Below are 12,265 nucleotides of genomic sequence, written 5' to 3' on the forward strand. Positions count from 1 at the left end.
GAAACCCATTTGCAGACTTCTGACTTCCACAACTGAAAGACAACAAATTTGTGATGTTTTAAGCCACTAAGTTTGCGATGATTTATTATAGCAACAATAGAAAACTGATATAATTACCAATCCTGTAAAAAAAATATATAACGCTGGTGAGTCTGAACACCTCTTTCTTCTTCTACTTTTTGACAAGTGGTCTAATAGGAGTGGAAGCAAGGCAGCTTTGGGATCAAACGACCCATCCTAGTTGCTCCTCTGAGCTCGTTCCCTGTCTTAAAGGAAGGATGATACAGAATTCACCGAGGGGGGCTGTGGAGACTATTGATGAGATGATACACAAAGCAGGCCCTCAACAAAGCTTTGCTTTCCTCACTTCCCACCCAACACTTGAATCAAAGGGACTAAATCCTCGATGCCTGTGACTGGCTGTGCCATTTTGGCTAAATTTCTTTCTCTCCTTCAATCTGTTCCACGAGGTTATAGGGAGATACTTACAAGTCTCTGAGAGCGTTTAATTAGAGTTTGTAATGTGGTTGGATGCTCTGGGTTAAAAAGTGTTATTTAGATGCAAAGTGCTGTTATCTTTTGAGCAAGTAATTATTTCCGGTCCTAAATTGCTTAGCACTGTACTGAGGTTCCAGCTCTGAGATGATGATGTTGCTTGAGAGGGTGAAGAAATACCTCACCGTGGTGTTGGGAGTCTTAATTAATTAATGTTTATTAAGCCTGCACAAGCCTATCATAAAAGGCTGAATGTTGAGTGTTGTTTACCTTTGTATGGTTGTCACTTCCGGTATTTTAATATAGCCGCTAAAATTGTCCAATAACAGTTGGCATTTCAATATTGGATTAGATAATATTTACTTCATAATCATGTTGGGGGGTGTCTGATTAGTATTTAAAGAGCTTTATGCTTTTTACAAGAAAGAGACTAGGGAAAAAGTGTGAGCTAACATTTTTCTATAAAGGCATAATTTATAACAGATTTACATTTCAAATCCTTGTTTCTTATATAAAACCATACCGAATGACTAAAAAGCTAAAATTCTGAAGTACTGAAAGAGATTTTTTTTTTGAGGAAGATTAGCCCTGAGCTAACACCTGCTGCCAATCCCCCTGTTTTTTTTCTGAGGAAGACTGGCCCTAAGCTAACATCTGTACCCCTCTTCCTCTACTTTATATGTGGGACGCCTACCACAGCATGGCTTGCCAGTTGGTGCCATGTCCGCACCCTGGATCTGAACCAGCAAACCCCAGGCTGGCGAAGCAGAACGTGCGAACTTAACCTCTGTGCCACCAGCCCGGCCTCTGAAAGAGATATTTTATGTAACAGTTAATAATAATTTTTTTTAACGATTGGCCCTGAGCGTATTGCCAATCTTCCTCTTTTTTTTCTCTCTCCTCCCCAAAGCCCCCCTGTACATCGTTGTATAGTCTAGTTGTAGGTCCCTCTAGTTGTGGCATGTGGGATGCCACCCCAGCATGGCCTGATGAGCGGTGCTAGGTCCACACCCAGGATCTGAACTGTAAAACCCTGAGCCATCGAAGTGGGGTGCGTGAACTTAACCACTTGGCCACAGGGCTAGCCCCAATAATAATTTTTTACAGCTAGTATTTCTCAGACTTTATGTGCCGTACACTGTTCTAAACCCCATGCATGTGTTAAAGCTCAAATAGGCATCATCCAGCTCCACTATGCCGCATTTATTTAGAGAGCATTACTATCTGCACACATTTCTGAATACACAACTGGTTCATCAGGATTATTCATCTTGGGGTGAGGGTGGAGGAGGATTTATACTGCATTGGGACTCAGGTTACATTGTAATGGCTGCCATTTATTGGACGTACTGCCTGACAGACACTGAACTAAGTAAATGCATTATCTTATTTCATTCTTATATTAACCCTTTGAGGTAGAGATGTCATCACCACTTTTTCCTACTTTTTATAAAGTAGGAAAATAAGGCTCAGAGAAGTTAGGTAAATTGCCCAAAATTATGAATCTAGAAAGTGGCAAAACCAGGGTTCAAACTCGTGTTCTGCTGTCCCCAGAGCACGAGGTGCCTGAACGAGGGTTAGACAACTATGGTACGTGGCTCATAAGTACTCAGCAAATGGTAGTTGGCTACAAGTATGTTTAAACTATAGAACAATGTGCTCTAATGAAGGTGACCATCTTTCCACGTATTTAGATAATCATCTTTTCATATTTTTAAATGCTACGTATATTTCCTTTTCTATTGATTCATGTGCTTTGCTCTTTGGGGTCATTTTCTTATTGGTTCAAATGAACTTTATTATAAAATACTTGGACAATGCAAGAAAGCATGAGCAAGGAGTCAGGATTAATTCCTCCCTCACCCTCACCTACCTCTACAAGCAAATTGTCAGGTTCTGTTGATTTTTCCTCCAAAATATGGCTTATATCCCAAAGACATTCATTTCTTTAATCTTCACGCTAGCTCCCTTCAGCTTCCCAATACACAAAGTTCTTTTTCATCCTCAGGTCTTTGCACACGTGCCCCTCTGCCCAGAACGTTCTGCCCCGACCCTTTCATGGCTGGCTTGCATCCTTCAGGCTCCAGGTTGAAAAACAGGTCCTCAGAGAGCCTTTCCCTGCCTGTCCTCTCTCAAGAAAGTTTTCCTTCCTTCTCCTAACCTTCATAGCACTTACCGCCATTTATAATATACAATATTCTAAATCCTTTGCATGCAATTAATGAATTAATATTTGTAAAGTGCTTAGAACAGTGTAAGGCAAATAGTAAGTGCTATGTAGGTGATGATTTAAAAAACTAACTCCCATAATCCTCACAACCCTATGTGTGCTATTAATATCCTCGCTTTACAGACGAACAAATGGATGGACAGACAATGTAGAGATGGACATTTTACAGAGGAACAGAGAAGTTAAACAACTTGCCCAAAATGCACAGCTAGAGAGTAGCGGAGCCAAGCTACAAACCCAGTCTGGCACCAAAGTCCACACTCCTAACCAATTTCTGTATTTCCTTTTCAATCCAGGACCTAGCATAGTGCCTTGCACCTAGTAGGTGTGTTCAATAAATATTTGTTTAATAAATGAAGGAACAGCTCTAATAAGAAAATAAAATTTATTTTCTGTAATCACACCACAGAGAGATTTTGGGAGTCATCCTTTAGATTTTTTTTTTTTCTAATGCAAGGACAAACTTTTAGTCAAAATGGTAACTTTTAGAAATCATTCTGAGGAGCACAGATCAGGCATCAATGTACAATATGTTCGAGATTTTATTCCTTATTATTATTTTTTAATTATAATTTCAGGTCAGTCTTCCTTCTTTAGGCAGGGGATGGAAGGTCAGGGAGAGAAGGATAAGTCTTTAGATAAAAGAGAAAAAAATTTCCTAAAATATTCTGGCCCTTCTTATCTCCAGACAGAGGTTGCCAAACTTATACTAGAAAGTTTAAGGAAGGGATGAGATTTAAAAAAATATATATATATACTTCTTTAAATCAGTGTCTTTTCAAATTTGTCATTAGAAGTATTTTTAGAACATCAATTGGTAAGAGTTTTCTAAAGGTTCCCAAAGTACAGCAAAGGTCCATGGTTTACTGTACAAATTAGACAACTTGTGATGATTACGTGGCTATATCAATGGGAAAATTGGATAAAAAGACAGTGCTGACCCCCAAAAGGCAAGAAAAATCGGCAAAGTCTGCTGGTAGGACACTGAGAAGAAGCTTTGCCAAATACTGGTTTGTTCACAGTTTCAAAGATTTTTTGTTCTGACTTTTAAAATAGTTTCAGGATAAATAATTTGTAACAGCTGGTCATCAAATTCATGCACGTTCACAGAAGGCCTATGTCTCTAAGACTGACTATAAATAATATATCCATCTGGTTCCCAAGGGAGTATTGGGTTGATTTGTTGCTCCATCAGAGTGTCTTCCTTCTGCCACTCAGCAATAACAGGATGAAGCCAGACTCCCACGCTGAGTAGTATATGGATACAGTTACAGACATTGCATTTGTGGGCACCCCACGTTTCTGAGATAAAGTTAGCTGGTAGGATTACCAGAGTGTAATCAAATGCAGTCATTGCAGCGGGAGCTTGTATCACATTACCTTTGGAAATATTTTAATCTAGAAACACGGTACACGGGATACAAAATCCACAAATACCTGACCTCTGGGCGTGGCCTAAGGACATGCTATTCTGAACCATCTCCTATTTGCTTTCATGGGTAAATAGAAATCTTGAGCTAGGAATAGAGGGAGAGAATTTGAAAATTAAAACAGAGTCAAACTAAGTATTTTTGAATGCTCTTAAAAGATTAAAAAAATAATAAAGACAAGTTTAGATCACATCAGAAGTTCGCTATGTGGTCTTCAAGGCTGATTTCTTGCAATTGAAGGAAGCCCAGAAGGAGACACACCATGACATTGAAGCTCACTTATTGTTCTATTATTCATTTGCAGCTGACTTCCAACTATTAAAAAAAAGAAACATGATTTGGAATTAAAGGATTGCTCCTCTGTATTACAAGGCCCTTCGACCAGTTCACTCCGTGATGTCCAGAGACCCCAAGAAGGAGGTGAGTTTCTATTGCTACTGCTGTTGTCTTACCTCTTTGTGTTGACTGAAGCGGGTGTTGGTTGAAGACTCAGAGCAGCACATTGCTTTTCGCAGTACAAAATATTGTTGGATCGTGTACTTAAAGCTCCCACTGTCATCTATTCGCATTCTTAATGATACACGTATAAAGGAGTAAGAAGAATTTGGATGTTGAATCATTGCCTCCAAGAGTCAAATCCTATTTTCATTACAGTCTGTAGGGTTGATCTTAGAAGAGTGAGGTTCAGGACCTGAGAGTATTAAGTGGCTGGTACTTTAGTGGAGGAGGCAGGGGAGGGTGCATGGAAACAACGCCTGCTTTCTCCTCTACCTCTGGTCATATACACCCTGGAGGTACCAGAGGTCTAAACACAGAAGAGAGGGTATTGGGGATGAAGTTAAGAGATTGTCACAGGCACATGGCTCCTCAGTTTTCCTTTGAATATGGAGACAGTCCACCGATATGATAAATACCATTTGTATTACTAAGATAATAATGGTAACAATAATAATAATAAATGGGCTTAGTGAATAGAACAAATATCACTTACCAGCCAGAAACAGTGATTCACTGATCATCTTTGACCTCTAATCACTAAGGAGTTTTGGTTTTCCCATCTATAGACACTCTTAATTGATTCCATCAAATTCCCTGTCATCCCAACATGGTTATCCTTCTTCTCTTACACTAGGCAAATTGGTGAGCTTAAGTCAGCACTTCAACACTAAATTCAGACTTCATACTAACGTAGACCACACAAGGAAGAGCCATAGTGAGCCCCTTGCTCTTCACCCCTGCTCTGGGCCCAGACTGAAGTGTTTTCACAGGGCTGGGTCCCTGGGAGGTGCTGGCTGCATTTACTCAAAGTGCTCATGCTCAGGGTGATTTGTGAGCTATTGCTGAGCACATAATGGTCAGTATAGCTGCATAAGCTGTCGTGGCCCCAAATGTGCTCACCTGAACTCAGTAAACCAAATCAGGTTCTATAGAAAGATTCTGTTGGGTTCTGACCAGAATCTCTTCGGATGCGCCTTTGAACTTCAAGATTGAGCTGGGTATTGACGTGGGGAGATGTTCCAGTTCCTTCCAGCTGCCTGTAAGAGGTTCGTTACAACGCTAAGGATGTAGATTGTTCTTTTACAGAAGAAATCCTTTTGATAGTTTGCAGGGACATAAAAAAATGACAATAACAATAATAATAACAGAAGCTGTTTTCCTGTGTGTAATGAGAGAGTTTCTCAGGTTTCTGGCTTATCTTGGCCATCTCTCTTTTTTTCTTAAGAGTCATAGCAAAAATTAAATTTTATCAGTTTAAATGGAATGATACTTTAGAAACTAGGATCTGGCTAACAAAGGGTCTTTTTTTCCTTAGCAAGAAGTTCATAGAGCTCAGCAATAAGCACCTCAGGATACAAGGAAGGCATGAGATGAGTTTGGGACTGTAGCTTAGGTCATTAAAAGTCCTACAAGACTAGAATTCATCTTTCTTTTCTCTTTTCCCTGTAGGCACTTAAAGATTCTCTTTTTTTCCCTCAAAAATTAGACAACGTTTTTTTAATTGAAACATATTTGACATATAACATTGTGTAATTTTAAGGTGTACAACATGTTAATGTGTATAAATGATACATTTGTATATCATGATATGATTGCCATTATAGCGATAATTAGCACCTCTATCATGTTACCTAATTATTGTTTCTTTTTAGTGTTTGGAATAACTAGGTTCTAATCTTTTAGCAAGTTTGATGATTATAACACAGTATTGTTGTCTCTATTCACTATACTGTGCATTAGATCTCTAGGGGTTATTTACTACTCATTGCAAGTTTGTGCCCTTAAACAATATCTATCCTATCCCTCCCCGACCCCATCCCCTGGTAACTACCATTTTACTCTCCCTTTTTATGAGTTTGGCTTTTTGATTCCACATAAAAGTGATATCATACAGCCCTTGTCTTTCTCTGGCTGACTTAGCCTATTGTGCTCAAGGTCCCTCCACGTTGTTGCAAATGGCAGGATGTCCTTCTTTCTCATGGCTGAATAATATTTCATTGTATACATATTTATCACGTTTTCTTTATCCATTCACCCGCTGATGAACACTTAAGTTGTTGTCGCATCTTGACTGTTGTGAATAGTGTTGCAGCAAACATGGGAACGCAGATATCTCTTTGAGATCCTGTTTTCATTTCCTTTGGGTATACACCCAGAAGTGGAACTGACAGATCATATGGTAGATCTACTTTTAACTCTTTTTTTTTGTAATTAAAAAAAAATTTGAGTTCATAATGGTTTACATCATTGTGAAATTCCAGTTGTACGTTATTTCTTGTCTGTCACCACATAGAGGTGCTCCCCTTCACCCCCTATGCCCACCTGGTAACCACTTCCCCTGGTAACCACTGAACTGCTTTTTTGTCCATGTGCTTGTTTATATTCCACATATGAGTGAAGTCATCTGGTGTTTGTCTTTCTCAGTCTGGCTTATTTCGCTAAGCATGATTCCCTCCAGGTCTTTCCATGTTGTTGCAAATAGGATGAACTTGTCTTTTTTTATGGCTGAGTAGTATTCCATTGTACATGTATACACCACATCGTCTTTATCCAATCGTCAGTTGATGGGCACTTGAATAGTTTACATGTCTTGGCTACTGTGAATAGTGCTGTGATGAACATAGGGGTACATATACTTTTAAATTTTTGAGGAACCTCCATACTGTTTTCCATAGTGGCTGCACCAATTTACATTCCTAGCAACAGTGCACAACGGGTCCCTTTTCTCCACATCCTCGAGAACATTTGTTGTCTCTTGTCTTCTTGATGATAGTCATTCTAACAGGTGTGAGGTGATATCTCATTGTGGTTTTGATTTGCATTTCCCTGATGATTAGTGATGTTGAGCATTTTTTCATGTACCTGTGGGCCATTTGGATGTCTTAGACAATGTTTTATTAAACATTTAAATTTTTATTAAAATTATTTAGTGATAGTTTTCACCATCAAACATTGTATACATTTACAGGTAGATTTTTAAAAATAGTTTTAAAGCCCTTATAGAGATGATATATGCCATTTCTTCCTTTATCCTTTAACTATCCCCGTAGATAAAGAGTATCCAGCCTTCTGCACCCGGGCATTCTCCAGTATTCCAGCACTGAGATTGGTTTCGTCTTTCATTTTTAAACAACCATTTATTGAACGTTCACTTATGCCAAGCACCATGCCAAGAGCTTCACGTGCATTATCTCATGTTCATCTACCAAACCTGTGAACTAAGTATTATTATTACTGTTTTTCAGAGGAGGAAACTAAGACTCAGAAAAGTTAAGTAACTTGCCCGATGGTATGCAGCTAATGAGCGGAGAAGCCAGAATTCAAACCCAGGTCTTGCATCTCCTGCTCTCCCACTGGGCTTTTGACTTTCCTGGGAAAGATTTCCCTGGTTCCTCCACTTGGGTTGGAGCAGCCTGTAATTCTGTTCATGAAGATATACCACACTTGACAGTAAATATTAGATACTGTAAATGATTTAAAAGTAATCCTATAGTGATTCTGCTCTCTCTTCATCTATCTCTACTGCTTTAAACAAAATGTCTTTTTGACTTGAGTTCTCTAACATTGGTACATATCTATAAATTAAGATTTTTGAACAATGCTTTATAGATGTCTTTACCACATTTAGTTTGTGCTCCTTTTTTCTTGGAGAATTTAGTTCAATTATTTGGTCAAACATATTACTTTAGCTTTTTGGGCTGCCTAATAAATCACAAGTTCACAGACTCATAAAAACATAGATGGGGAGAGGACCTCAGAGATCCACTCATCCAACTCCGTCATTACGTGAGCAAGGGAGGCCGGCCGGTGACTGCGGGTTCCCTGCTTGAGTCAGAGCCTCAGTTACTCCGCCTAAAACCGGAGGAAATTTCACTACTTCTAAAGGGAGTTGTCCTGAATGTTCACAAATCAAGAAGAGCTATCCAAATGGATGTTTTCAGTTTTATTTAAAAGAAAAAAGACATACCAAATGGCAGCTGGTTTTGCTCTGACCATTTTCAGGAGTATCCCCAAATTATACTGCTACCACCAGACTGTGGCAGTTTGTTGTGACTGCTCAGAGCAAGGCAGCCTCTCTGACTGGGTTCTGCCTGGGTTCTAATCAGAGGAGGGATGCTTAGTGGCAGACTAGCCTCCAGGTGTTCAAAAGGCCTTTTTATTCCTTGTTCATATTTCTGTCAGTCTTTCTGTGCCTTTCTCCCACAAACGAGGGAAAATCAGGAGAAGGGGACCAGAATGTCTGGAGGGACAGATGAAAAAGCACCAGAACAGAGAAGGATGGTGGTTTCGTTTGCACTGAGCCAACTTTCAGTGCCACACAACATGGAGGCCCACCAGTGATGTGTGGACAGGGGACTGCCACGGTACTTTAAAAAATCAATCCTTTACTTGCATCCCAAGTTCCCTTTTCAGAAGAAATTCCAAATAGCATCTCCTAAGATAAACATTTCATAAATATTTATATATTAAATATATTAAAATTTTTTATATTAAAAATTTGATAAATATTTAGTCGTTAATTAGAGACCAATGTCTCCCTCAAAGTTTAATGAATGAAAACTTTAAAACCTGCCCCCTCTCTTTTTTGAATTCCTTGCTTATATACCACTAATTATGTTAATATGGTATTTAGAATGAGTTAGCTCTTGACTGAGCTTTCTGCCTTCATGTTTATAACTGAATTTCTCTAAATGAGAAGCATCCATTTTGTTCTGGCATAGACACCAGGATAAGCATAGTTACACACATTATTCCGATATATTTAACAACGAGGCTCCTCTCGTTTTGCACAGAATGGGACACACAATGAAGACAATCCATGAAAACCAGAAGATCTACTCTTACAATTGAGAACATCAAGACCAGGCTGCAAAGGACAAAGGAGGTCAGGCTGCACATACATGGATGAAGCCGATTTCTCAGAAGATACAACTTCTAAGCAACAGGAGGATTTGCCTTATGATGGAGATTTCTCCCAAGTTAAGATATACAGTGATTGCAATTTTACCTCAAAAAATGACGTCCTTGATGTCTCAAATCAAATTACTTTAGCGATAGATGACCCTCAAGAAAAGACTCCACATAAGGAGACTTGCAGGAACGAAGACATGGCCATGTCTCTGGATAAAATGACTGAAGATGCTGTCAACAAAAACTGTGATGAAGAGAAACAATGCACCGTAAATCTTCATATTCCAGCTGATAAAAGACACCCTGCAAAGTCAAACATTTCTGATATTTTACTTCATCATCTTTCTAAAGAGGAATTCTTAAAAGGTCAAGGCATTAATTGTGAAACTCTCCCAGAGATCTCTAATGCTGACAGTTTTGATGAAACTATTAGTAAAAACATTATTTTGCAGTATGTTAAGCATTCTTGGCCAAAAGAACAAACCCCAGAACTCACTGACCAACTCAACCCCAAAGCGGATGATGAAAACAGCAATAAGCCCACTTGTTCTCCAACCACGACAGAAGGAAACAGCTCTGATGTAGAAGAGCTGTCTGGAGACAGCAGCCAGCAAGAAAAGTCAAATTTTCCAACTAAAATCGAGAGTCCAAGTGATAAACAAAAAAGTTGCCAAGGGCAGACACCCCAGAAACAGCAGACTGAAAAAGCAAGTTCAGGCAATGGGTTTAAACATGGCCAAGATCAAGTTCATTGCCTGCTCTCTGATTTCTCTAAGGTTGCTCCCAAAGTAAAAATCCCTAAAAGTAGCATAATTGAGGAACCAATTACAATAGATAAACAAGCCAACTTTTCTCCTAACTGGAGATATAAGTCAGCTATTATGCAAGATATTTTAGAAAACATGTCTAGGTCAAATTGTGTTGAAATACAAGAGCCGAAAATGAAGACTACTGAACCATCGGAACAGATAGAGGTAAGTAACAGTAGTCTCCAGGAAATGTATAATCAGGGCCCCCACTCATCTGTATCAGTGTGTGTCTTTGGAAGGCACATGAAACTGAGTTCTAGCTCTGAGGTTCTGGGTTCTAGTTCTGGCTGAGTGCCTTGACCTCTCAGAAGCTCAGGGAGCGTCCTCATGGGAAGATCAGGGGCCAGACTAACAACAACACATAATAGAATAAAATCCAAATTCTTTGACTTGGAATTTGAGTTTCCCCATTATTTTTGCTTTATCCTACCCTTCTAAACTTAGGGCCCCTTCCCCAGGAGTCATCCTCAGTTACCTGGCTGGTCCCCCAACCTCTCCTTAGGCCCTGAACTCTCTGAGCTCCTGCCTTACATGGAAAATCCTGTCTCTGCTTACCAGAGACCTGCTCGTTTTCATGGCCTCCTTCAAGTCCCCGTTGGCCACAGAATTTTTCAGGTCCCCCCAGTGACAATCTTTCTCATCCTTGTTTTTTCCGTATGCTGTCAGAGCGTTTATCTCAGCCTGCTGTGAATCATAATAATTTGGGAATATCTGTTGCTTCCACTAGATTTGAAAACTAGAGGGCAGCAATCTTGTCTTTATCTTTCCATTACCTAACTTCCTCCAGAGGCCTGGCTTTGGGTCTGGCATATGTTATGCCCTTAGTTATTAATGCTAAATTGGATTGAATTAAGATCTTTTTAACCTATTCCAAGATTGTTATATTGGTAACTATTAATTTTGTTAATGCCTAATGTATATTATTTCTCTTTTCCCCATCTTCCCATCTACCTACCCAACTTCCCAACATGCTGAGGCTCAGGGTCTTGTCGATTATTTGAGGTTCAGTAGCTGGGAAAATTCATATTAATGATCAAAGTATATATTTTAGTTTTCTGGCACTTTTCCAGGACTATACGCTTTTTTTTTTTTTTTAAGCCCTATATGAAGGGCATCCTGGACTGAACAACACTCTCTGTTTCCATTTCCACCCCTTCATACTTTAACTCCCTTCTCTTTCAACTGAATGCTCTGGGGAGTTTCAGCAGAACCCATGCACACACACACCCCCGGCCTGACTGGGATGCTTCTCTAAGTCTTGGAGAAATCTGCACCCTGTGACATTGGGAAGTCTCAGGGTTCCCCATTCTGCTTGCAGGAGAACACCTCTGGGTGTGCACAGTTCTCAGAGCCCCGGTGTTGTTAGTAGGAGCAGAATGGATATCAGGTTCATCTCCCTCTGGCAGTGGGAGTCTGAAGTCAGGCGTCTGATTTACTCTAGTCCTGTCAATTCAGGTTGGAGAACTGGACTCTATCGTCTCCATATCCATCATATAATTAAGGTACTCATAATAACCTTAGTCTAGTTTGACCACTACCACTTAGCTCTCTGGCGCTAGTGTGTTTCTGAACTTTATGTGTTGGGAACAATGGGAGACCCTCATGGTGAATTACTTTGGAGTTTAAACTCCTGTCCAATTAGCCTGTGGTGAGTAGAAACGCGTCCTGTATAAACAATTACTATCTTGACACACGTTTTGGAACTTAATGCATACTGTTTTATGTTACTGTCCAGAATGCAGCTGTCGTGTGTTTGGTGTTAGTGAGAGCACCAGCAATAGAGCTGGTGATGAGCTCAACAATGGTCCTTGCCCTCGTGGATCTTATGGTCTAGTTTTAGGAGAAATGTTTGAGCATTCCATGGAGTAGTATCAAATAGGATAGTAGTAACA

At 39.7% G+C, this 12,265-nt stretch overlaps 1 protein-coding gene and 1 long non-coding RNA gene across 10 annotated transcripts in view; one reads left to right on the forward strand and one right to left on the reverse strand.

The window, feature by feature from the left end:
• The window catches only part of AKNAD1 (AKNA domain containing 1), a 57,577-nt gene that overhangs the window by 12,776 nt on the left and 32,536 nt on the right, over positions 1-12,265 (forward strand). For 4 of the 9 annotated variants that reach the window (XM_070607826.1, XM_070607820.1, XM_070607823.1 and 1 more), the window contains 2 exons: positions 4,460-4,575; positions 9,447-10,538. In XM_070607826.1, coding sequence (XP_070463927.1) covers positions 9,555-10,538 — 984 coding nt within the window. In that variant the 5' untranslated portion in view covers positions 4,460-4,575; positions 9,447-9,554. Of the gene's footprint in view, positions 1-4,175; positions 4,576-5,501; positions 5,700-9,446; positions 10,539-12,265 lie in introns of those variants that run through there. The other 5 variants (XM_070607818.1, XM_008523487.2, XM_070607824.1 and 2 more) reach the window with 3 other exon arrangements.
• LOC103553076 (uncharacterized) lies at positions 3,100-5,486 on the reverse strand. The gene is made up of 3 exons (XR_545386.2): positions 5,147-5,486; positions 4,608-4,725; positions 3,100-4,470 (listed from the first exon to the last, which is right to left on the reverse strand). It is a non-coding gene; the product is annotated as an uncharacterized lncRNA (long non-coding RNA).

The sequence above is a fragment of the Equus przewalskii genome, unplaced genomic scaffold, assembly GCF_037783145.1.
Source record: "Equus przewalskii isolate Varuska unplaced genomic scaffold, EquPr2 ChrUn-13, whole genome shotgun sequence".
In the NCBI taxonomy this organism is placed as follows: domain Eukaryota; kingdom Metazoa; phylum Chordata; class Mammalia; order Perissodactyla; family Equidae; genus Equus; species Equus przewalskii.